At 42.3% G+C, this 26,877-nt stretch overlaps 2 protein-coding genes across 2 annotated transcripts; both read left to right on the top strand.

Annotated features, from left to right (window-relative positions):
* Positions 1 to 226: 226 nt before the first annotated feature.
* On the top strand, positions 227 to 7,924 carry si:ch1073-456m8.1 (leucine-rich repeat flightless-interacting protein 2). Its single transcript, XM_056468080.1, has 6 exons — positions 227 to 445; positions 1,034 to 1,114; positions 1,222 to 1,257; positions 2,961 to 3,089; positions 3,208 to 3,291; positions 3,863 to 7,924. Exons 1-6 carry the CDS (start codon positions 347 to 349, stop codon positions 4,130 to 4,132), a joined length of 699 nt encoding a protein of 232 aa, XP_056324055.1. The 5' UTR covers positions 227 to 346; the 3' UTR covers positions 4,133 to 7,924.
* A 2,053-nt stretch (positions 7,925 to 9,977) lies between these two features.
* avil (advillin) lies at positions 9,978 to 25,589 on the top strand. Its single transcript, XM_056468422.1, has 20 exons — positions 9,978 to 10,078; positions 10,180 to 10,260; positions 13,153 to 13,227; positions 13,348 to 13,544; positions 15,229 to 15,337; positions 15,578 to 15,688; positions 16,084 to 16,289; positions 16,376 to 16,454; positions 16,653 to 16,751; positions 17,032 to 17,185; positions 17,974 to 18,074; positions 19,489 to 19,626; positions 19,998 to 20,156; positions 20,808 to 20,987; positions 21,245 to 21,387; positions 21,501 to 21,645; positions 22,502 to 22,690; positions 23,364 to 23,432; positions 23,753 to 23,860; positions 25,341 to 25,589. Exons 2-20 carry the CDS (start codon positions 10,201 to 10,203, stop codon positions 25,452 to 25,454), a joined length of 2,436 nt encoding a protein of 811 aa, XP_056324397.1. The 5' UTR covers positions 9,978 to 10,078; positions 10,180 to 10,200; the 3' UTR covers positions 25,455 to 25,589.
* The last annotated feature ends 1,288 nt before the right edge of the window (positions 25,590 to 26,877 follow it).

The following is a 26,877-nucleotide window of genomic DNA, read 5'->3' as shown; positions in this document are numbered from 1 at the left end:
CCCAACAGTGTCAGTAGCACTAGTGTTTACGGCCAGTGTTTACTAGTGAAATGTTCAAATGGCCTGCCATAATGTGGGAACTAATGATGACTTCAGTTCCTTTCTTTTGCGCTGTAGGACACGCCCACAATACAACAAATATGATTATTCACGTCAGCTCCACCCACTTGAAGAGTTTTTTCCACAGGAAATGTTTCATAACGTAGGCGACTCGGCTCCGCCCACTCATAAGACTCTGTTAAGCTCCGCCCACCGGAGAACCACCCTCTGTTTGTCTGCTCCGGTAGCGGAACATCGACGCTGAAGACGCGGATCGGTGTCGGTTTTCGGTCGGTTCGGGATCACCATGCAGACCGGGCAGCTAGAGAAAAGCGGCTCGCTGAGGAAACGCACTCTGTCCCGGGGAATGAGCGAGGATGAGTCCCTCCGACACATCATCAGAGAGGTGAGAGTCTGATCTCTGATCTGTTTACATCTAACACAACAGCAGAGATCAGCAGTACCGCACACACACACACACACACACACACACACACACACACACACACACACACACACACACACACACACACACAAACACAAGCACACAGATACACACACATTCAGAGACACACACAGGGATGGATTAATAATTGTTGTTTACATTAATGATGATGATGATGAAACAGTGATTTCTCTATAGCTGTTTTGACATGATTACTGAAGTTGTACACACACTTTAACCTCTGTTTATCTCCTCAGCTTATATATATATGCATGTGTGTTTTTGTATATATATAATAAACAGAACACTTAATCCTGATTTTCTGACATTATTAATAAATCTTCGCTGGTGTGTATTGTTTTATTGTAGATTTACTGTGAAACCGTCAGTAGTCTCAGAAACTAATGTTCATTATAAGTGTCGAGGTGTGTTTATATAGAATCATTTTCCCAGAAGATACTTTCTCTGCTCAGAAAAGACTCGTTCACAATAATATTCATAATAATAAATAGTGTGTGTGTGTGTGTGTGTGTGTGTGTGTGTGTTCAGGCAGAAGAGTCAGGCAGACACCTGTCCCGCAGCGACAGCAGATACGGCTCTCTAAAACGAGGACAAACCTGCGAGAGCCTGGTGCGTGCGCAGAACACACACTTCTCTGATTATTACAGTGTGTTGAATCCACAGAGTAATGAACGTGTGTGTGTGTGTGTGTGTGTGTGTGTGTGTGTGTGTTTCAGAGTGAAGACGACGTGCTTTCTGAAACCATAGAGCTGGTAAGGTGTTCCCTCCTCTTCACACACCTCTGTCAGACCGTCTGTGCTGCTGTGGGTCTCCCAGAGCCTTCATGCTCATTGTTGTGTTATTGATCTGATGTTAAGGAGTCTGTAACTCTCTCAGTACACACACACACACACACACACACACACACACACACACACACACACACACACACACACACACACACACACACACACTAACACAGAGTTTTTCCTGAGAGTTATAAACGTCGTGTGTGTGATGAAGGCTGTTATAATGAGTTTATAATTCAGCTGATTCATGTGAAGTTTTGAAGATTCAGTTCCAGTTTCATATGAAAGCTGAAAATGTCCCTGTGTTTGGGTTCAGATGTTAAGATATTATGTTGTTCAGTAATATCAGCTGAGCGAGAGCGCTGTTTCCTGAATATCAGCACATGTGCTTCATACAGCAGTTCAACAAACGAGTTTATAATGAGCGAGTCACAGAATGAGTCAGTGATTCACTGATTCAGTCAATATTTCTACATTAATCAGAGCATTATGAATGAATCATTTGATGAAGATGAGCTTCTGCCTTCTACATGTTTGTGAACAAGTCAAGACCAACACACACACACACACTCCAACCATACTTTCACTCTGTGTGTGTGTGTGTGTGCGTGTGTGTGTGTGTGTGTGTGTGTGTGTGTGTGTGTGTGTGTGTGCTGTTAGTAAAGCAGGTGTGGAGGCTGTAATGACTTATGAGAGCTGACTCAGTGAATCATGAACAGGTTGATTCAGTTGGTCCTGATGTGATTCTTCTGAAGTGACTCAGAGCCACTCCTCTGTCAAACACACACTCCTCTGACAGGTTCAGCAAGTCTGCTAGATTTAATCTAGACGTCTTGTTAGTGAGCGAACAGCAGTACGGTGTTAATGAACGCACTGAAGGATGAGCGCTGGTTAATTTCAGCAAATACCTGCAGTGATTCATATATTTTTGGCTTGTTTTTGATATTTTCTCTATGAAGGAATGGATTCAGTACTTTTCCGAGTAAAGCACCCACACACATTCAGCTGGTCCAAATGCAGTGTGTTCACAGAGGAATAAAAGTCCACTGATCACATTTGACAAATAATGACCAAGGTGAAGTGTAGAGGGGATACAGCTGCAGATACTCACATCAGTATAGCGCACAGCAGGAATCAGATCAGGGCTGGATTAGGCTTGAGCTCGGGGTTATACACTAATACAACACAGATCAATATATAATATGAGTAATACTCTGTATAAATACAGTTTTACATTGCTGTGAGCGAGTGTTGAGTTTAGAGTTGGCCAGGGGCAGACGTAATGAAGTGTTTTAGATAATTGATTAATTAATATGATGAGTTCTCATTAACTTCTGACCACAGCTGTATCCCTTCTAGCAGTACCCACACTTCAGACGTCTCCACAGCAGAGCGTCTGGAGCCTTTGCAGACTCTTATCAACACACGGCGGTTTGGGACGCACTACATGTATTGTGGAATGATCTTTAGGATGGACAGGCTGCAGATTGGCGTCTGTAGGGTTTCTGCAGACGTAGTTATTTCTTCATATATTTGAAGAGATGCAGTGTGTGATCATACTGATGTGTTGAGGGACTGAACAGCAGAAACCTTGAGGAAATCAGAGTTTGGAGTATAAACAGTGTGTGTGTGTGTGTGTGTGTGTGTGTGTGTGTGTGTGTGTGCAGGAGGAGCTGCGGGCTCTGGCACTGCAGCAGGAGGCTCTGCTCTTCCAGGTCGACTGTCTTCAAGATGCTCTGGAGGGAACCGAGGAGATGCTGGCGGAGGCGCAGAGAGAGACACAGCGCAGCACCGCGGTACACAACACTGTCTGTCTCTCTGTGTATGTGTGTGTGTGTGTGCATGCATGACTGTGTGTATGTGCGTGACTCTGTTCATCACTGTGAATGTGTGTTCATGTGTGTGTGTGTGCAGGAGCTGGAGCGTGAGAGAGCTGTGCGGCGGAGGCTGGAGCTGGAGCTGATCTCATTACAGCAGGAGCTGGAGAGGCTGCGAGAGGTGCATTACACACACACACACACACACACACACACACACACACTCGCTCTGTTTCTAAGCGTGTTCAACTCATTCTGGAGCTGCAGCTGATCACAGAGAGCTGAACAGATCTTTTCCTCCAGCTTCTGTGCTAATCCTGTCCTGTGGACATGTTTATAAGCGTTACTATGGAGACATGTTAACACGCACCTGTCAATCAACATCAGTGGGCGGGGAAAACCGCACTCCTACATCACTCTGCAGTCGGCCTCAGAATCTCTGAGATTTAGATCCTATTTTAACATCAGCAGTATTATAAAGAGGCTTGTGAAGGACTGTGGACACACACTACACACACTTCTGGACACACAGCTCACTGCTACACTGCTACACTCTCAGAAATAAAGGTGTAATATCTGTCAGTGGGGCAGTAAGGTGCCCTTTTATGTACCTTTAAGGACCTGTTATGAACAGAAAAGCACCTTCTGAAAAGCGACCCCCCCCCCCCCCCCAGTGAGAGATATTATCTTATATTGTGTTAAAAGGTATTGAATGCAACTGTCTGATCCGTGTATATGCCCTGATCCCGCAGGAGCGCAGCGCTGAGCAGCTCCAGAAACCCTCGAGCCCAGTGTGGCTCCAGGCAGCTCCGGAGGGCTCATCAGTGGACCGGGACGAGCCTCTGAACAGCAGCCGCTCGGTGCTGGACGGAGATCCTGATAATGAGGAGAGCAGCGGGTACGAGGACGCACCGTCAGAGTTTACTGCCACTCCAGACAGAGACCCGCTGGACACTGAAGAAGACCCGGAGAATAACCCGAGCAGCGGCCCCAATCCCGGAGACTCCTGCGCTCTCTGCTGAATCACACACAGTCCACTCGCTGTCTGGAACTACTGTCTGCTCACATCACTTCATACTGTTCACACGGCTGCTCACTGGGATTAGAGCTGTAGTATACAGTCTATAGTTAAACTGCTGACCAACATCTGCCCCTGTACCAGCCCCTAACCCTGCCCATACCACTGAACCGGCCCAAACCCTAACCAACCCTTACAGCTGGCATGAAACAGGGTAAACATGTTCAGTTTCCTCTATTGTGGCATAAATCCATTAGAATTGGTCCTGAAATGAGAAAACAATGTATGGCGGTTTACAATATCCTCCTTTGGGAATCGATTGGGTCATTGGAAGATGGCATAGTCCCCCCAAATGCCTGATAACCCCACCCTAAATTACTGATAGCCCTGCCCCAAATGCCAGATAGCCATGCCCTAAATTACTACATAGCCCCTCCCTAAATGCATAATAACCCCACCCTAAATTACTGATAGCCCTGCCCTAAATGCCTGATAGCCACGCCCTAAATTACACATAGCCCCTCCCTAAATGCATATTAACTCCACCCTAAATTACTGATAGCCATGCCCTGAATGCCTCATAGCTCCTCCCTAAAAGACTGACAGCTCCTCCCTGAAGGTATTCCATGTGACCAAAAGGGAAGAAAGTCATCTGGAGGGCAGGGAAGCTTCCTGTATTTGATTAAAGATTCTGAGGGAAATGTATTTTTACATATTAATGAAGTGCACAGACACGTCGTTTATATCAAGCGCTTCACATGAAGAAATAGAGTCAATATTGATTTCATTCTGACTTTAAAACTACCCGCGCTTCTGAACAGTTCCTCCAGGATTTTAACAAGATTTATAAGATTTATGAGATCTTTAAATCTTTAAGCTAATGATGCCACACATTCTGTTATTCTAGACTACAATTATCAAAGAAAACGTCCCAGCACAATCCTGGAGGGACCGACTAAACCTGACGCTAACCTGAACCAGCTCTAACATCTGCTCATAACACTAAACCGGTCCCAGACCCTGACCAACCCTTAAGACCCGCTCACACCAGACGCGATCACTGTAACTATAATGATAAATAGATTTACATCCACACTGACCCGTGATCAATATTTTTATTTGATGTTTGGTATTCTGCATTACCTCGTCATGACCAGCAGATGTCCTCAGCGCATCTGACCACTGAATCTTTATTTCTGAATGAATGAATCTAATCAAATGAGTTCAGTGATTGTAGTCAGTGCAAGTGGAGGGAAAAACAACCAACTATTAACCCAACACTGGAGACCTGAAGTACTTTAGGCTGTATTTACACTGCATGTTCAAGTGACCCAATTCCGATTCTCCCAGGTGGCACAGATCGGACTCGGTCCATGTACTTATAAGCAGGAAAAAAGCACATGGATTTCGATTTACTCAAATCAGATTCAGGCCTTGTTCACATGTGGAAATTTATGATCTGTGTTCTCGTGTCCGCAGTGTGAGCAGGTAGATCAGATTTTCACCTGTCAGTGCGAGTCGCGCATCATTAAAAACCACAGCCAATGATGTAAACCCTGACACTTTCATTTCAGAACAGACTTCAGCAGAGTCCCAAGCCTTAAGTCTCATACAGGAGGGCTAAAAAAGCTTTATATTGTCGTGTAGCACAGGAATCTAAGCATGTTAATGAGAGAGAGAGAGAGAGAGAGCGCAACATCCGCCATGCAACCAATATAAACCAAATCTGTTCATACTGTACATCACGTGCAGAAATCACACCATGGCAATAACTTTAAGATGCCTATACTGGTTTAGAAAAGCCTCGATTAAAAGAAGATGGCCTAATGAGAACTTTTCTGCCATAAACAATAGTAAAGCAACTGGTCGAAAAGAATAAAAAATAATTAAGATTATAAACAGGAATAGAGTATTGAGCGCTCTTTAATTATCAGCTGTCAGTCAGCGCCCGCTCTTTTTCCCCTAGTCATTGTGTCTGCCGTGTGCTGTGTAAATGCAGTCAATTGGATTCAAGTCATGTTCAGAGGGATAAAAAAAGAGATATAGTCACGACATCGGATTTGACCATCAAGATCTGCAGTGTAACTGCAGCCTTATATTCACTAGCCTGATTTACAGAACACCCGTGAATATTGTCATTATTTCCCATGATCAGTCATTATCTTTAAATAATCTGATAAGAGGACAAAACATCGAGCAGAGCTTCTCCACGGTGTCGTCTGTAGCTTTAAACAGCGAGAGCCTTTTATATTTCAGTGGATTCTGATTGGCTGTTGGGGTTTTATAGTCTATTTCTCCACATCTCCATGATGATATAGTTATAGTCTGATCTCTGCTGTTATTTTACATTCAGAACCATTTTTACTCCGTCGTTATATTCCTAGTTATGGTGAGAGCCGGCCTTTAGAGCTACAGCACCAGATGATTATTACTACAAAGTGAGCATCAGTGTGCTGCTGTCCTCTAAACCCTAACTCTACAGCTGTACAGTAAGGTCATCGTGCTGAATCATTCGTCTCTTTACTGCACACACTGGGTGCAGACGCCTGATGTACAGCGGGACCAGAACTTCTGTTAATGAGTTAATCAGCTTTACTGGAGGAGGAGAAATCTGCACTGTTTCTGCTGTTTATTCCATCTGTTTTATTATTATTATTATTATTATTATTATTATTATTATTATTATTATTATTATTAGTGTTTGTTACAGGGATGTCCCACATCTTATTCAACACGAGCTGTTACATATGTTCAGGACTTTAACTATGAGTGTGAATCTCTGAGGGACCAACACACGTACAGTAGAGCAGTGTTTCTCTGCTGTGCCAGTAGAATATCTCATCTCATTTCTCGTTTTAAATCATCGTTCACACTCACCCTCACTGGATATGTGTAGTAAGTGCTTATGAATGGACATTTCACACTGGAAGATGTAAAGCATCTGATTCCTCCACACTTTTGCACAGTTTATACAAGATGTTCATGTTGTATGACTACGATAATGTAGGAGATGTTTTATATTGCTGTTTTTTACATTCAGGAGCCCTGTTAGAGCTAATAATCTCACGCTTTAGATTTTGTAGAAGAAATCAATCAATCAATCAATAAATCAATCAATCAATCAATCAGCTACTACAAGACAAATCCTTAGAATGGGAAGGCTTTAAACACTGATTTCTGATTTGTCAAATATGACAGTAATCAACGTTCAGACCTCCGGGATTTCACAATCCTACAATTGCTGAATTCAACACAAAATCTAGCAAATGTCCCACCATTTCTGTCAATTTCTACAGATTTCCTGCATATTTTGGGCCGTCAGGACACGGTTCCCATTTCAGTCTCGCCACCACACAGCATCTGCATAGTGTTAATATACATCTGAAGAAAAGCTTTATTATTTACTGCAAATTTCTTAAAAACTCACCACTAAACCAGTGACTTTAGATCAGAATAATTGTCCTGGAGGGACTGACTGCTACTGTTAATGATGAAAGCATCGAGCGTCTTCAGTTCTCAGGTGAAACACTTCAGCTTTTGTATTTTCTGGTTTTGTCTCTGATCGCCGGCTGATTGTGGATCAGTTATCCTGAAGGGGAGGATACGGTCTGTAGTGTTCGCAGGGGATGATGGGAAAGTTCTGATATGTGTTAAGTAAACTTCTATGTGTCTGACATGATTATTAGGTGTATTAATTGATGGCAGCAGATTGTGACGTCAGAGCTCTTGATTTGTATGATCCTCTTCTGTTTATATGCAGGAATGTCTGAACTATTAAATCCATGGCATTACAGTGTGTTTATGGTTCAGTGCTCTTCAATGTCTGGTGTTTAATACCAAGTTTCCATCCTAACATGAAGTGAATCTTTTCCAGTTGTGTTTCCATCATTATTTATGCAGTTTTTTACTGTAAAGACGGCACAGAAATGAAACCCGAGGCAGCAGTAATTCAGGAAATTCTGTGCTGCTTTAAGTCACAGAATAAGAGTACGGGAATAATTTGATCTTGTCAGTCTGAACCGAGCAGCATTACAAGTAACATCAGTTAAGTAATCAGATTACTTTTTTAAAGTAATTATTAAAGTTATCCATTACTGATTTATTATATGTGATTAAAAGACCACAGTGGCGTCTCCCACCGCACTAAACCACATCTCTCGGACTCAGATTTGCTCCAGTTTATCAGGAAGTGTTGATTTTCTTCTCTTCTCATCTCATTGGATGGAAACACTGCTTTATTCACTAATGTTGTGTGCAATATTCAGGTGTGGTGTATAAATCTAATTTGCATATTTGTATGGAAACAGCTGCTGTTGGTGGTTAGTTGTGTCGTCTGCATCTGATGATCTCTCCAGTTTCACAGTACAGACGGATGAAGGTCATTCCTGTAAGAGCTCCTAACCAGTCCGCTCACAGCTAGTTTGGGTCATTAGTGAAATAAACCTTGCGGTGATGGCACATCCGGTACATATAGAGTGAGTGAGTAGGAAAATAAGCTCAGCTTGATCTGTCTGTGCTTTGAGGATAGAAAACAAGACAATCAGTCCATCTGACCAGCTGATGCAGACAGACGAGCTGTACTATTGAACATGCGGTGGTTTCTGCAAACACACACTCCAACATCGGAGAAGCAGATCCATTGTGTTTGGGGACAGTGTTGATTATACACTGCTGACGCTTTAAGAGTACTAATAATAACCCAGATGAAAAGACTGTTGCTATGGTAACAACAATTACAGTATCTGATCTGTTGTGGTGATTCTACAGTTGCTATAGTAACACAACTACAGTAATTGATCTGTTGTGGTGATTCTACAGTCGCTATGGTAACACAACAATTACAATAACTGATCTGTTGTGATTCTACAGTTGCCATGGTAACACAACAACCACAGTAACTGATCTGCTGTGGTGATTCTACAGTCATTATGGTAACACAACAACTACAGTAACTGATCTGTTGTGATTCTACAGTTGCCATGGTAACACAACAACTACAGTAACTGATCTGTTGTGATTCTACAGTTGCTATGGTAACACAACAGCTACAGTTCACTATAGTAAATGCTACAGTCTGCTGGAGCATTCATTAACATTGAGAGTTGTAAATGCTGTAATATATACAGTAGCCTATACAACACACATGTAGTATATAGTATGGTTCAAAAAGACTGGTATTTACTTTAAATCACTGCTGTGCTTTTAATGTGGGAATATGCTAGTGAGAATCTAATATATATATATGGAATTGAATGTAAATCACATATATGATATACAAGTTCATGTTTGGATTTCACAGAAAGAAAAATAAATATTATAAAAGCAAATGAATAGTTTTGGCTTTAAAATAAGATTATTCTGCTTCCTCCATTGGCAGATTATTTTTCTTTTTTAAGGAAAACTCTCTTAGTTTTGAGCATTATTACAAGACTTTATTTTGGCTTGTCTAGAAAATGATTCTTGATTTAGGATTATCTAGATATTAGGACGATAAATGCCATGCAAGAAATCAATCACAGTGTAAAGTCCACTAATAATAAGAGTTAGCTGATATGTAGCATCACACATGTGTATGGTCAGCACCAGAGTGTCATCAAGCCATCTGAGAAAGCCACGCCAGTGAATCAGACAGTATTCGACACTCTGGTGTCCTCTAAATCTGCTGTATCTCCTCACAGACCTGCATGAGGAGGATGTTTTCAGCTCTTTTGAATATTGCTCTTTGTTTATTTTGCTCATTTGCCTCGACTGTGTTCAAGGCTAATCCAGATTGGATGCCGAGCTCAACAGGCAAATGCATTCAAATGACGTTTTTGTAACTTCTGTGCAACAGAAGTGGACAAAAAAGGGCATGATGTGGTGTGTGCCTGGCTTTGGCTTCATAGAAAACCCCAGAGCTCCACACATCAGACCTTTCCATCTGTGGAGAAACATCAGCTCAGACCTACAGGTATTCAGACTTCTGCTTCAGCAACAGCAGATGTTAAAGATAAACAGGTACAGTTAGTGAAGGTGTAAATCTGTTGATTTAAAGCTGAATTCTGTTTTCAGTCTCGCACACACTGCTAAATCATGCAGAACACGTTTCGCGCCGTCACAAACTCTCCAGGAGTCCTCATCTGGAGGATCGAGGTAAGCTGATCACACTCATTTATAAACATTAACGCTGGTTATGAAGATACACATGGTGCTTTGGGATTGTTAAGTGTTTTTCCATTACTGATTTTCTTATTTTCAAACATTGTACAGTTGCAATCAAAGGTTTTCACCCCCTTGATCTTCAAGACATTCAGTTTCTGTCAACAAACTTTAGGAAAACCAGTTCAATAAGAGCACCGGGAAACTGTTCGAAAGAGTTGATCAGTGTAAACGAATCATTCTGAGGACTTAAAGATGATGATAATTAAACCGGCAGATTGCCTTTAAACTGGATGTGCAAAATTATTCAACCCCCAATAGTTACATTTTACAGAAACTCTTATATTTGATATTTTCACAGCTCTCTACCTTCAGTCATTTAGTGGACACTTTTAATCAACGTGACTTACAATGAGGCAGCATCAAACGTTCACAGTAAAGACACAGCTCATACAAAACTCCTGATCAAAAATTCTAGCTAGAATAAGGAAATGTAAGTGCTTTCTTAAATTAAGCTGAGCTTTTGAAGGTTGCCAGGGATTCAGCAGTCCCTGTGGGTTCGAGGAGATCTTTCCACCAGTGAGGAACAGTGAATGTAAAGGTTCTGGAAAGTGATTTACAGTGTTTCTGTGAAGGAACCGGAGCTCACTGTCTGACCGAAGGCTTCTGGATTGGGTGTAGAGTTGTAGGAATAAGTGAAAGTAGGAGCAGGGCATGTGGCCGTTCTGTATGTGAGCATCTCTTCAAACTCTTGGACTTCAGAAAAGCTTACATTACGCTCTCTGTGTCACGTCTCTGTCCTTTGTTCATTTGTTTTGTTTCCCATCATTAGTTAGACACCGGTTTCATTCAAACTGTCTTGATCTTGTATATTTAAATCCTTCAGTTTTATTATTGTCTGGTCTTGTGTGTGTGTGTGTGTGTGTGTGTGTGTGTGTGTGTGTGTGTGTGTGTGCGTTCTTCAGTTAGATTACCTGAATGTTCTAGGACTGAACAGGATATTCTAGCATGACAAAAACAGGTCCTAAAACAAATGTTTTTAGACATAGCTCCTGACTCTCTGTGCTCATTGATAATCTCAGGGCACTTCTGGTAAAGAGTAGGGGGGTAACCCCGGTGTCCTGGCCAAACTCCCTCCATCAGCCCTTACCCATCATGGCCTCCCAATCATCACTATCGCCTGAACTGGCTCCATCATTGTCTCTCCACCACCTATAGCTGGTGTGTGGTGAAGCGCTGGTGCTGTTGTCCTGTGGCTGCCGGAGCATCATCCAAGTGGAGCTGGACACTGGTGGAGGTGTGGAGTGTGCTTTGGGTGTAGGGCCATACATGATAAATGCACTATATTACTGCACATTACTTACTTAGTGGCTGCACTTCATCCCTCTGGCTCCATTGGTCTCCATTGATCTCCTCTATCCAATCCACGATGCCTTAACGCTCCCTTGTCTCCATCATGGTCCACTGGGTTCCTTCATCTCTCTGATTGTAGTCATCATCCCATCTCCACCTTGGGGTTTTTCTCCTCTGGCCGCACCTCATCCCTCTGGCTCTATTGGTCTCCATTGGGCTACTCCATCATATCAATTCTTCTTGGCTCAATGCTCCCTTTTCTCCACCGTGGTCCATCAGGTTCCCTTATTTCTCTGATTCCACCTCAGTAAGTTGTCATTTCATCTCTATCTTGGAACTCCACTCCTCTGTCTCCATTGGATCACTCCATCCCATCAGCTCTATCTGTACACCCATCAGCTCCACCTTAGCTCAGTGCTCTCTTGACTCTGTCATGGTCCATCATCTCTCCAGCTCCACTGGGTTCTCTTGATCCTCCAATTTCTTGGTTACTTGTTCTCAGGTACTCCACAAGTCTTCCTGCCTCTGCCTGGCTTGAGTCACCAGCACCACCATGGCCCTCCAGACTCTCTGTATCTCCACCTTGGGCTCCATCATCATCGGCCTCATCTACACTGACCCGCTACAACCCTCCACCCCACCACCGGGGTGTCTTCATCTCTATCTCCACCTTGGCTCTTCTGCCACTGACTTCATCGTGATCTCCTGTCCTGGTTGGGGTCTGGGTCCACTCCCTCGTCCTCCTGCTCCTCCTGAAACACCAGTATGATTTTAGTCATCATTATCTTGTATATTCAGATCCCGAACACTCCTCAGTTCATTGTCTGGTCTTATTTGTATTAATATATGTGCTCTTCTTCATTTGGATTACCTGGCTGTTCTTTGTTAAAGTCTGTATTCATCTTCATCATCATCTGTGGATCGTCATCTGTTGTCACAGTAGCTGGGTTTCCATCAGCCTGTGTGAATGTGTTTGTTTAAGGAAAGGTTTAATGTGAATAATGAGAAATAGAAATGCAGCTGACATAAGCATTACACCTACAGGACACCATGTTATGTTTGCTGCCGGTGGCCTAGTTGCCAGTCCTACAGTCAGCTGCTCTAACAGCTGGATGGAAATGCACCTAATTTGCATTTGGTTTTTTCCCCCTTTTTTTGGAAACTTTTGATAAGATTTGCTTCACATTAGGGTGGAAAGCCGCTAATGACCCTCTGGGGTGGATTAATTTAGATTGCAACTGTATTTGTAAAGATTGTGCTTTGAAAATAGCCCTAACACAACTGAATCCGTCATTACAGAATGAGTGTTTCTCTTTCTCAGTGAAAGCATTTCCCTTGTGTATTATAATGTTGAGGAATAATGTAAAGTTGAGTGTATTATAATGCTTCAGTTCAGGAATGAATGATGAATGAGAAGTGTAGAGTGAAATGAGAGACTGAATGCAGGCGATATAAGTCATGTAATCTCAGTTTTAAAGACAGATTGTGGACAGCCACTCAAGCTGACAGAGCTTTCACATTATTTTTCTGCAGAAGATGGATCTTGTTTTGATCCCAGAAAAGTTTCATGGGCAGTTTTTTGAAGGTGACTGCTACTTGTTGCTCTCAGTGAGTTCTACTTCTGAAACCTCCAAAATATGTTGTGGAAACATTATAAGAATTACTGTATAACAGTGTTTGGGCATCATAAATGCATGTGTTCTTTCCTCCCTTGCCTTCCCCTTGCAGACATGCAAATCTGGCAAAACAACGTCTTATGACATTCATTATTGGATCGGCTCTGCATCGTCCACAGATGAGCAGGGCGCTGCAGCGATGTACACCGTCCAGCTGGACGAGTTCCTGGGCTCCACACCGGTGCAGCACCGCGAGGTCCAGCAGCACGAGTCCAGCATGTTCTGCGGATACTTCAAACAGGGCATCATGTAAACCTCTGAATAACACACCACACAGCCACTGTCCTTATGGAAAACACCATGCCTTAAAGCAGTGGTTCCCAATTCCAGCCCTCACGACCTCCTGCCCTGTGTATGTCTCTCTTATTCAGCACACTATCAGTTCATGGATCTCTCTGTTAACAAGCTGAAGATCTGAATCAGGTGTGGTAATAAGGAAGACATACAAAGGATTTGGGAACCACTGACCCTCACTTTTTTGGAATTAGACTCATTTTACTGCTCTCCTAGAGATAAATGTGTTTTAATAATTAAATAATAATAACTTAATTACCAAGTTTGGTGGAACATTTTAGCTTAGCTTAGCATAGATCATCAAATCAGATTAGATCATTAAAGCTGGACCCTTCTGTAGTGTGCTAAGACTGAAGGAATTGCTATTTCCTAGGTCGACATGGCTAGGATCTATGAAAATAACCCTGCTGAAAAATCCAGCTTAAACCAGCCTAGGTGGGTTGGCTGGTTTTAGCTGGTTGACCAACTTGGTTTTAGAGAGGTTTTGGCTATTTCCAGCCTGGTATTAGCTGGTCAGGCTGGAAAATGACGAGCTAAAATCAGCTTGACCAGCCTGGTTTAAGCTGGACATAGCTGGTTTTGGCTGGGCTCCAAGCCTGGCTAGGCTGGTCAAACTGGTTTAAGCTGATCATCTTCCAGCCTGACCAGCTAAGACCAGGCTGGAAATGGCCAAAACCCTTGTAAAACCAGGCTAGTCGACCAGCTAAAACCAGCCAACCAGCCCAGGCTGGTTTAAGCTGTTTTTTCAGTAGGGCAGCTAGCTAACTTGGTATCAGCTTGTGTAAAATCATTGCGCTGCTGCAGCCATGGTGCGGCAGTAAAGTTCCTTGATTATTACGCCAGAATGAGAGTATAGTTCCTCAAGCCGTATCAGCCAAGATCATAATATTTTCATTTTCCATTGGTCTTAGTACAGACTGTAACTAGAGAAGAGTTCAGTTTTAATAGATAAATGATCAAAACTCTTTGGTAGTATTTGTAGTGTCTAGCTAACGGTCTAATCTGATTCAATGATCTATGCTAAGCTAAGCTAAAAGTGCTCCTGCTGGACTCTGAGATCGACTGAATGGGTTAAGAAATGGTAAAACACACCTGTTGAACTATAAATTGAGTTTATTTCCAAAAAAGTGGAGTGTTTCTTTAACAAGAGAGAGAGAGAGAGAGAGAGAGAGAGAGAGAGAGAGAGAGAGAGAGAGAGAGAGAGAGAGAGAGAGAGAGAGAGAGAGAGAGAGAGAGCGGTAACCACTAATGAACCATGGTGTTGCTATTGTTAGCCTTAATTTAACCATGGTATTAGTGGTATACTAACAGTGATTCTACTAACACCAACCATTGTGTCAAACCTTGCTTTCTACACATCTACTTTAATAAAGGCAGGATTTATTTCCATAAGCGTGGATCGAGTAGGTCAAACCGTGCAGAACTACTATTGCAGAATATAAGCTCAACTGTGCAGATCATCTTGAGTTGATCCAGTCATTGATGATTGTCGTTAGTAAAGAGTCCATCTGGTTAATCCGGTCTGCAATCTTCAAGTTGTGTTGAGGGCGGTTTTCCTGAAGCACAGAATGTTTGACACAGTAAAGTGTTTTGGTCCATGAAGATGAGAGAAACTCACATGTCTTCAAATGTCCTGCAGCTATAAGTCAGGTGGAGTGGCGTCAGGGATGAACCATGTGGAGACCAACACTTATAACATCCAGAGACTGCTGCATGTGAAAGGACGCAGGAAAGTGACCGGCACAGAGGTGAGAGAAGCCGTGATCTTATACACCATACATCATACGCTCTGAAGTTCACTGTGCAGGCTCCATAACCCTGATGTGTCTCACACTCTATTGTTTGGTCTTCAATATATTTGTCAAAACGTGTCTGTCAACAAACTCGGACCTGTAGACCTTGAACCAAATCCTCATATGTAATGCAGTGGGTTCATCAGGCAGTGTTTCTCACATCATGAATGGTCGAGTTGTGTGTTCAATCTTCAGGTGGAGGTGAGCTGGAAGAGCTTCGACACGGGCAGTGTGTTTCTGCTGGATCTGGGAAAGACCATTATCCAGTGGAACGGGCCTGAAAGCAACACACAGGAGCGTCTGAAGGTCAGCATCTCCAGATCTAGTGTATTCCTGAAACTGTCAATGCCTCCGCTCCACCATTACTGACTGCTGCACACACTCTTCAGAGTTCAGTCGTTCCACAGACCTCCAACATCATGTTTCCACACTTAACACACATGTAAGAGTGTTATAAATGCAATTCATATTTAATCAATGCCACATTGCGCTGACTGTATGCACCATTACGTTTGATTAACATTCACATTTAGTCCTTTAGCAGATGCTTTTGTCCAAATCGACTATCACTTGAGGAGGCGTTCAGTCTGTGTGGGAAGGGGAAGATCATTCCACCAGCATGTGTCCAGCGGAGCCTGTGATTGAGCCTCTGTGGGCTTCTGGTAATAGTAATGTTGATCCTCTGGTGAATCTGAATTAAGGGCATGATGCTGGCCAAGGACATCCGGGACCGAGAGCGCGGCGGGCGGGCAGAGATCGGGGTGATCGAGGGCGACGCAGAGGCCGCCGCTCCGCTACTGATGCAGGTGATGCTGAGCATTCTGGGAGAGCGACCTTCCACCCTGCCCAGCGGCACGCCGGACGACATCACTGACCGCGAGCAGATGGCCAAACTCACACTCTACCAGTGAGTGCCCTCGGCTAACTGGATGAACTGTAATGTATACTGGTGCTGGATATCCAGCCTAATCTAACACTGGTCATACTGTGCAGTGTGTCAGATGCCAATGGGACCATGCAGATCACAGAGATCGCAACCAGTCCACTGACCCAGGACCTGCTGAATCATGACGTGAGTGCGCTCTCTCTGTTTCTCTCACTATGAAGCGTAGTTTCATGCGGTGTGTATCATCCTTCAGAATTGGTTAGCTCCAGGGTCAGACTAGACATTGATTAAACCTTATAGATCCAGCAGGGGAGACGCTTGATTGTTGACGAAGGCCCCGTCGTTTGACTGTTTGTTTACTGTGGTTTTCCTTTGTTTTTGGAGGACTGCTACATTTTGGACCAGGGGGGCGTGTCCATCTTCGTGTGGAAGGGAAAGACAGCCAATAAGGCGGAGAGACAAGCAGCGATGACCCGAGCTCTGGTGAGACCCTGCTGGAGAGGATGCACCAGCTCTTCTTAAAGCTTTACTACTGTAGATATGTGGCTTCCATAAACGTGGGCTGTTTTTGATCCCTCATGAGTTATAATTCCACATTATATTCCATTCCAATCATTCAGATTGAGCTGATACTGGTCAGATGTGACACTGACCTTTCTGAGCACTGCTTTTAAAACTACGGTTGTGAAATTCTGGTTGCACTGTGGGATGTAAACTATTTGCAGTCAATATTGTTGTCATTGCTGTGTTAACCTGACGGCAGGAGTTCATCAAGCTGAAGAATTACCCGCTCAGCACTAGAGTGGAGTCCCTCAGTGACGGAGGAGAATCAGCTCTGTTCAAGCAGCTCTTCAAGAACTGGACGGTCCGAGAGCAGACGCAGGGCCTGGGCCGCACACACACCGTCGGAAAAATCGGTACACACACACACACACACACACACACACACACACACACACACACACACACACACACACACACACACACAGACACACACCTATGTTTGTTATGTCTCGTTTCCACTGAATGGTATGGTTCAGTACGATTCAGGATGACTCTAATCAGAATTGTGTTACCTTAATGACCCAATACTGTAGTTTTCTCCCACTGTAGGGTATACTATACTACAACACACCACAGTAGTAAAAACTGAAGTACACTACAGTGTTTACTGCAGATGATCAGTGCACTATAGTTAACACTACAGTATGCTGGAGGAACATTCATTAACAAAGTGTAAATACCTGAGTATATACAGCACAATACACTATAGTGTAATACCATACTGTATTTACTATAGTCTGGCTCAAAAACACTACAGTATTTTCAGTAAATCACTCAAATTATTCTTTTACACAGTTCTTTAGCTGCACTCTATGGCTAGACCTGAGTTACTCCAAGCTGGACTAGTTCACCTAATAACGGCTAATGCTAGCTGGGGTTTAATATCCAAAGAGTGAAAGATGGTCGCCTTTAACATCTAAACTGGATGTGTTAGAATCTGATGATTTTTACATCACTGAATCAACCTAAATACATTAATGTTTGAACCGATCAGTATTATAGGAGTGGTTGGTTACACTGATGGTTTATTAGAGAACTAAATCAGAGAAATGGTGAAATCAGGTGGTGGAGTGTGTTTGGTTTGACCTGTGTGTGTCTGTTGTAGTCTGGTAATCTGAGTGTGTGTTTGTGTGTGTCTCAGCTGATGTTCCTCAAGAGAAGTTTGATGCCAGCCGGATGCACGTGATGCCGGAGGTGGCGGCGCAGGAGCGCATGGTGGATGACGGCAGCGGGCAGAAGCAGGTGAGAGAGAGAGAGAGAGAGAGAGAGAGAGAGGGAAAATGTGCTGAAATCAGTTGTCAACACTTTTCAGAACTGTGTTCATGTAAGTCTCAAATAACATATCGTATCATATCGGTAGCGGATCATATGTATCTTTAACGTATCGTATCATATTGGTAGCGGATCATATGTATCTTTAACGTATCGTATCATATCGGTAGCGGATCATATGTATCTTTAACGTATCGTATCATATTGGTAGCGGATCATATGTATCTTTAACGTATCGTATCATATCGGTAGCGGATCATATGTATCTTTAACGTATCGTATCATATTGGTAGCGGATCATATGTATCTTTAACGTATCGTATCATATCGGTAGCGGATCATATGTATCTTTAACGTATCGTATCATATTGGTAGCGGATCATATGTATCTTTAACGTATCGTATCATATCGGTAGCGGATCATATGTATCTTTAACGTATCGTATCATATTGGTAGCGGATCATATGTATCTTTAACGTATCGTATCATATTGGTAGCGGATCATATGTATCTTTAACGTATCGTATCATATTGGTAGCGGATCATATGTATCTTTACGTATCGTATCATATCGGTAGCGGATCATATGTATCTTTAACGTATCGTATCATATCGGTAGCGGATCATATGTATCTTTAACGTATCGTATCATATTGGTAGCGGATCATATGTATCTTTAACGTATCATATCATATCGGTAGCGGATCATGTGTATCTTTAACGTATCGTATCATATCGGTAGCGGATCATATGTATCTTTAACGTATCGTATCATATTGGTAGCGGATCATATGTATCTTTAACGTATCGTATCATATCGGTAGCGGATCATATGTATCTTTAACGTATCGTATCATATCGGTAGCGGATCATATGTATCTTTAACGTATCGTATCATATCGGTAGCGGATCATATGTATCTTTAACATATCGTATCATATTGGTAGCGGATCATATGTATCTTTAACGTATCGTATCATATCGGTAGCGGATCATATGTATCTTTAACGTATCGTATCATATCGGTAGCGGATCATATGTATCTTTAACGTATCGTATCATATTGGTAGCGGATCATATGTATCTTTAACGTATCGTATCATATCGGTAGCGGATCATATGTATCTTTAACGTATCGTATCATATTGGTAGTGGATCATATGTATCTTTAACGTATCGTATCATATTGGTAGCGAATCATATGTATCTTTAACGTATCATATCACTGGCTAGGCATTCAGATGCACATCGTATCGCCCTCAGCTAGTGCACATTTCTAGAAAGTGTGTACCACGGACATGTGTAACTTGGCTCGTGTAAGATGGTTCCTAAACATGTGAATATGGATCTTCCAGCATCTCAGAGTGTGCTCTTCATGTGCAGGTGTGGCGAATCGAGAACCTGGAGCTGGCGGAGGTCAGCGCAGACACACACGGGTATTTCTATGGAGGAGACTGCTATCTGATTCTCTACAGTTACGAGGTCAACGGCAGGAAGAACTACATCCTCTACATGTGGAGGGTAAAGCAGCCTGTTTCCTTCATTACTGCTGAACAGAGTTTACTCTGAAGGACTCAGATTGACTCTGAATGTCTCCAGTTGATTCTGGATTTACTCTGATTGACTCTGAATGACTCAAATTGACTAGCTCGACTCGGATTGACTGAATGACTCTGATATTAGATGACTCTGAATAACTCAGATTGACTTGTCTGATTGACTCTTATGGGCTCAGACTGACTCTGAATAACTCTGAATGATTCAGATTGACTCATTTGATTGACTCTGATGATGCAGATTAATCTGAATTGAATCAGGAGGGCTCTGATGGGCTTTAAATGACCCAGATTGACTCTGAATGACCCAGATTGACTGTGCTGTGTCATCCTCAGGGCCGGCATGCATCTCAGGATGAAGCGACAGCGTGTGCGTTTCATGCGGTGACGGTGGATCAGCAGTACGGAGGTCAGCCGGTGCAGGTGTCCGTCAGCATGGGGAAGGAGCCGCGGCACTTCACGTCCATCTTCAATGGCAAGATGGTGATCTATGAGGTACAGCCATACTGCACACGCTTCAGCTCTGACTCTCACAGCCATACTGCAGATGATTTACATCCAGAAATAACACAAATTATTAAAAACTATCAAGGATTTTAGATGCTGAGGGCCTCTAAACGCCTCATGAGTGTTGTTAAAAGAGTCCAGAGATCTGTCTGCTGGAATTTAGGCTTCATTACATTTATACACCTCAGTGCTCTTGGTATACTGGACACATTTTGCAGATTTGCTTACTCACATTTCACATGAGTTCTGCTGAGGAGCTTTCATTTGCTCATTTATTGACCACAATCAGAGTTTCCTTTTCATTTAAAATAGAATAAAAGTGCCTCCTCTGTGTTTTATGTTTGTTTTTCAGATATCTAAACATTCTTACACCAGAACTCCTTTATAGTCATAAGATAATAAAATTAAAGTGAATTTAAGCTTAAATTGAGCACACAAATATATCAATGTTCTGTTATAGATTTAATTATTAATAATAAATACAAATATTTGATCACATGATCATTTTAGAAGTGTTTAAATGTTTGTTAATGAGAGTAGAGTGAAATGAGGGGTTATTTCTGCAGTGTGTGAGTGTTTCCCTCATTATTTCTGTGTTTCTCACTGTACTTCTGTGTGCTATTGTGCTCCTCTGCTTAGGGCGGGACGTCCCGGAAGGGCCCGGTGGAGCCGGAGCCGCCCATACGACTGTTCCAGATCTGCGGCTCGCACCCGTCCAGCACCCGCGCCGTGGAGGTTCCAGCGCTGGCGGCGTCGCTCAACTCCAACGACGTGTTCCTGCTGAAGAGCCAGAGCGGAGTTTACCTGTGGTACGGGAAAGTACGCCATCGTTCCACAGACAGAGAGGAGACTATAACACTGAACACTGCAGCTGATGATGAGGCTGAGTGTGTGTGTGTGTGTGTGTCTGTGTGTGTCTGTGTGTGTGTGTGTGTGTGTGCGTGTGTGTGCGTGTGTGTGTCTGTGTGTGTCTGTGTGTGTGTGTGTGTGTGTGTGTGTGTGTGTGTGTGTGTGTGCGCGTGTGTGCGTGTGTGCGTGTGCGCATGTGTGTGTGTGTGTGTGTGTGTGTGTCTCAGGGCTCCAGTGGGGATGAGCGTGCTATGGCCAAGGATCTGAGTGTGCTCATGGGTCGCTCAGAGCAGGTGATGGCGGAGGGTCAGGAGCCGGAGGAGTTCTGGCAGAGTCTGGGTGGACGAACGCCGTACGCCAGCGAGCGACGGTAAAACACACACAACTATGTCTTTATAGTGGAAGTCAATGGGTCAAAAACAGCACCAACACACCCAAAGGCTGGTCCATCTGATTAACACACACCTGCGGTCTGTTGTTCAGGTTGCAGCAGGTGACTCTGGAGCACCAGCCGCGTCTCTTCGAGTGCTCCAATAAGACGGGACGCTTCACGGCCACTGAGGTCATGCAGTTCACACAGGACGACCTGCGGGAGGACGACGTCATGCTGCTGGACACCTGGGACCAGGTAAGAGCTCAACCAACCGCTGACCCAGATTCATTCTGCACACTGAATACCTACATCACCTGCTTATTAAAGAGCGGGCTCTCTAAACATAGTTATTTTATCTTACATTTTGGAATTTAATTGGCGGTTCACTGCACTGTGGTGACCCCTGATAAAATAGGAACTAAACCGAAGGATGGTGAGCGAGTGATTATGGAGTTTATGAGGATAAACATGTGAGCGGTGTGAAGATGTGTGACTGTTGTTACTGGAGTGTTTTTACAGTACTGTGAAGTTACAATCACAAACTTTACTGCTGGCTAAAGATTAATCACAATTAATCACATACGAAACAAAAGATGTGTGTGTGTGTGTGTGTGTGTGTGTGTGTGTGTGTGTATTTATTATGTATGTAATACACACACATACACACAAACACAACTATACAAAACTATTTTGGTACATAGATATTTCAATTTATATAGAATTTGTGTCATATATATAGAGTTGAAGTCAGAATTAATCACCCTCCTGTTAAATTTAGATTCTTCTATATTTCTTAACCAATTTCTGTTTAACGGAAATAAGATTTCTTCAGCACATTTCTGCACATAATAGTGTTAATAACTCATCTCTAATAACTGATTTCTCTTTGTCATGATGACAGCACATAATATTAGACTAGATATTCTTCAAGACACTAGTATTCAGCTTAAAGTCACATTTAAAGGCTTAACTAGGGTAATTAGGGTAAAGTTAAAGTTAAAGTTAGGGTAAAGTGTGATTATTGGTGATTGATCTTTGTCCAGCACTAATAGAAAGCTCATTATTTGATGGTAAAGCGGACCCATTGTGTCGTGATCTCTCTCTCCTGCAGATATTCCTGTGGATGGGGAATGAAGCCAATGATGTGGAGCGGCGGGAGTGTGTGCCCACCTGTGCAGAGTACCTGCGGACACACCCCGGCTCCAGAGACCCCGACACCCCAATTGTCATCATCAAGCAGGGCTTCGAGCCGCCCACATTCACCGGCTGGTTCACTGCCTGGGACCCTAGCAAGTGGAGTGTACGTGTGCTGTCTATAGTGTAGTGTTCCTCAGTCCTGTGCCCCACGCCTGTGAAAGCAGACCAAACAAGCCAACCGGGAGCTGCTGGAAGAGCCTGTGTATATCAATATAAAAATAAATTCACATTTCACACACTAAAATGCCATTTAAATGAAGGATTCACGCTCTCTCAGACGGAAATCATGGTGGAATATCTATGAAGTGCACTTGTTGTTGAATTAGAACAAGTGAAACGGATGACATGTGCAGCGTGAGGAGCAGGAGTGACACACATCCACACTGAACCACACTGTAAAACAACAAATCTTGCTGCCTCTTGTTACATTTCTCCAGTCATCTCAACTTAAAACAATCAAACTTACTAAATATAAATATAAATAACTTTAAAAAATGTTGGTAAAACCTGATTAACTTATAAAACTAAGTTAAAGCAACATAAAAATGTTTGTTGTCTTCATTTTAGTGCACATCCACACATTTTTAACTGTGTCAAAAATGATTTTTTAGGTGAATCAAATGAACTTTTCCAGTCAGAAATATTAAGTTAAACTTTGCTTAACTAAAACATTGGGGTTGAAACTTGATTAACTTATTAAATTAAGTATTTGTTGTTTTTTTGTCATATAATGTCTTACAGTGTACTAACCCTGCACTAAATCTCTCCCTATCTAGGGTGGAAAGACATATGAGCAGCTGAAGCAGGAGCTGGGGGATGTGACGCTGCCGAGCACCATTCAACACGTACGCTCTTCTGTTTACTGCTACACTACTCAGCGGAGGAACACTTCATTATAATTCACAGTATTAACAAGCCATTAACTAACACTACTAACTCAATAAAGGACTAATGAGCTGCTTATTAATAGTTAGTGAGGTTCAGCTTGGGTTTAGGTGTTGGCTAGATCATAACTACTAATGAACAGGGCATATCTTAATAATAGGCAGGTGATAATCCAGCAGGGAATAGCCTGAATTTACCTAATCTGAAGTGTCTCCCACAGCTGTATACTGTCTGGGCTGTTTTAGTGAGTGTGTGTGCTGAAGTGTGTTTTAATGTGCAGATCTCGAATGCTCCAGAGAATATCATCATCTCTGAGTATCCAGCGGTGCTGCTGGTGAACAAGAACACTGAAGAACTGCCCAAAGATGTGGATCCGGCACGCAGAGAGGTGAACCACGCTTACACCACACTCATGCAGGCTGTGCACTGCTACACATGCTGCTCTTACTCAGAGGTTTAGTCTTGTTTCCAGTCCAAATATACAATAATTCTTAAATCAAGAAGCATTTTCCAGACAAACATATCCTGATCAGAGTCTAAATAAAGTGAGTTTCTCCTTAAACAAGCTAAATAAAATAACCAGAATAGTCTTGTTTAGTGGAGAATCCCACCAGTGCAGCAGACTCCTCTTCTCTCAGTGATATCAGTGCAGGAGCAGCAGGAGCTGAGGAGGTGATGCTCTCCTGTGCAGCACTGATGGAGACGCTGCTGTATTCACTGATGTGTGATGCGATGTTACAGTTCTGTGCATGAATCTAATTCTAAGCACAGCTAATGAAAATAAGTGTAAAGCTTTTGCCTTTGGCTCAAAATAAACAGAAAGACAGAGCTGCTGTGCCAGTAACATGATGGAGATCTATAAATGCACACGCTCTGTCCTGAGTACTCCATAGGGACTCATTGTACAGTTGGATGTAATCCACTCGGATGCTCAAGGAAACCAGAACATTATGTGGCAGTTTTGCCTTGGAAATATATGCAGGCAGTGTGTCATGAGTCATTTGAGGAAACACACTGTTAATGAAACCAGTGTATTTGAATTATGAGTGTGTATTGTGTGTGCAGCTTCTATATAATCAGAGCTACAGCCTTCAGGAAAAACACTACAGTGAATACTGCAGTGTTGCTGAGGCATACTGTAGCAAAGCACATGAGCTGATCTGCTGTGGTGACTCTACAGTTGCTATGGTAACACAACAACTACAGTAATTGATCTGTTGTGGTGATTTTACGGTTGCTATGGTAACAACTACAGTAATTGATCTGTTGTGGTGATTCTACAGTTGCTATGGTAACACAAAAACTATAGTAATTGATCTGTTGAGGTGATTTTACAGTTGTCATGGTAACACAACAACTACAGTAATCAATCTGCTGTGGTGATTCTACAGTTGCTATGGTAACACAACAACTACAGTAATATAAACAAATGAGCCAATACTGTAGTTTTCTACAGCTGTAGGGTGTATTATACTACAATACGCCACAGTTTACTGCAGTAAAAACTAAAGTATACTACAGTATTATTACAGTTTATTAGAGTAACTCGTTAAGCAGATGCTTTTATCCAGGAGTCGCAGATACTATAGTATATACAGTATAATACACCTTACTAAAGTATTGTTCAAAATCCCCATAGTACTTAATTACTATGGTATTGATCCTGTGGGATGTGATTATATGCAGATATTTACATTAAAGAGGCTGCTGTTCATGGTTCACACGCGTGTCCACCATACGCAGCTGATTTGACTACAGTATTTGAATAAAAGTGTGATGTTCCATGTTTGTTCCACTCATTATATTATTCCCACCAGCTCATGCAAACACTCTCCTCATTATTATTATTATTATTATTGGTCTTCCAGAAGCACCTCTCGGAGGCAGATTTCCAGGCGGTGTTTGGGATCTCCAAGGAGGCGTTCAGCTGTTTGCCCCAGTGGAAGCAGACCCGGATGAAGAAGCAGAAAGGCTTGTTCTGAAACTCAGATATAAGGAGACGAAGACGTTCACATTTGCTCGTGCCAGTTCAGTGAGGGTATTCTGGCGATAATTCTGTATGTTAGACTGTACGTTTTTGTGGGACTTTTTAAGGGACAAAATAAAGATATGTGTATTCAGTGTTTTCATTCTCTTCTCCTTCCTTCATGTCACGTTACTATAAATATACTTTTACTCCAGTGGCTTTTATAGTATTCAATAAGATGTCTGAATATGGCACACCGTTACAGTTTTAGGTTAAAATGAGCACAGGGATTTAGAAAACATGACAAAGGTGAAATGTATTGCACTGATAAGCATCAGATACGTATTTACAGTTTAATGCACATGTGTAGTGAGATATGCTGAGGGGCAGATATATGGATATGCTCAGCCCTCTGTCATGTCACACATTCCTGAACATTACAAGCAGTTTCCATTCATTTTCCCTAAAATCAAACGGTAGACCCTAAATGTATAATTTTTACAGTTAACTGAATCCATTATTATGTAAAATAATGCAAAACGCTTACATTTGATAGGGAGCATTAGATTCTGTTGACAAGAACAGAGTTAACTATCACAGCTGACAATAGCAGAGTTTACAGCAGCAGGGTTGACGATAACAGAGTCGATTATAAGAGTTGACAATGACATAGTTTACAATGACAGAGTCAATGACAACAAAGTCTATGATAAGAGTCTACGATGACGTATTTGAGGATGACAGAGTCGATGGTAAGAGTCGATAGTAACAGAGTTGACGATAACAGACACGGCGCTAACAGAACAGAGTTGACGATAACAGAGTTGACACATAAATTAATCTACTAATGGTGAATCCTAAATATTTTGCTCAAATAAATGAATAACGACACACCTGAATCTCTTCCACAGGAAGTGACATCACTTGCAGCAAGTCACATGCTTTTTCTATCAGCGCTTTACAGATTGCTCTGCCTTTTATAACCAGTGGAACAGAGCTGAGCAGAACGCAGAGACACACACTCAATATGAGTTTATCATCACTGAAATGACAGATAATGCAGACAATAGATGTTTCATGCTATAGTTTATTTAATTTAGCAAAGTTAATATGAAAACTAGACTTAATGAACGGATGATAATGATGAGGATGAATGGGAGAAACAGGTACAGTATAGCGGAGTTCATATTTCCAAGACAAAACGTCCTTAAATACACACACAAACCTTATTTTAGAGATAACTGTACAGTTTAGATATGGATAATTTATTTTGTTTTTGAAAGTTTTGTTTTATAAAATGAATAGGTGTGTGTTAGAGATGCAGAATGTACATATACTGTAAAAATATTGTGGAAAACACTACAGGCCTGTTATACAAATATCCCTTTTCCCTGTGGAAAACATTTCAGCACAACAGCAGAGATATTATTTTATGAGAT

The sequence above is a fragment of the Danio aesculapii genome, chromosome 11 (assembly GCF_903798145.1).
Source record: "Danio aesculapii chromosome 11, fDanAes4.1, whole genome shotgun sequence".
NCBI lineage: Eukaryota > Metazoa > Chordata > Actinopteri > Cypriniformes > Danionidae > Danio > Danio aesculapii.
This window is presented reverse-complemented; position numbering and strand designations above follow the sequence as displayed.

Bases quoted from the DNA above. Each gene is read 5' to 3' on its own strand.
- si:ch1073-456m8.1 (XM_056468080.1), top strand. From the start codon at position 347: ATGCAGACCGGGCAGCTAGAGAAAAGCGGCTCGCTGAGGAAACGCACT. The intron at 1,115-1,221 runs GTGCGTGCGCAG...TGTGTGTTTCAG, and splicing joins GACAAACCTGCGAGAGCCTG to AGTGAAGACGACGTGCTTTC. The intron at 3,292-3,862 runs GTGCATTACACA...CTGATCCCGCAG, and splicing joins AGCTGGAGAGGCTGCGAGAG to GAGCGCAGCGCTGAGCAGCT.
- avil (XM_056468422.1), top strand. From the start codon at position 10,201: ATGCAGAACACGTTTCGCGCCGTCACAAACTCTCCAGGAGTCCTCATC. The intron at 10,261-13,152 runs GTAAGCTGATCA...ATTTTTCTGCAG, and splicing joins TCCTCATCTGGAGGATCGAG to AAGATGGATCTTGTTTTGAT. The intron at 20,157-20,807 runs GTACAGCCATAC...TCCTCTGCTTAG, and splicing joins GCAAGATGGTGATCTATGAG to GGCGGGACGTCCCGGAAGGG.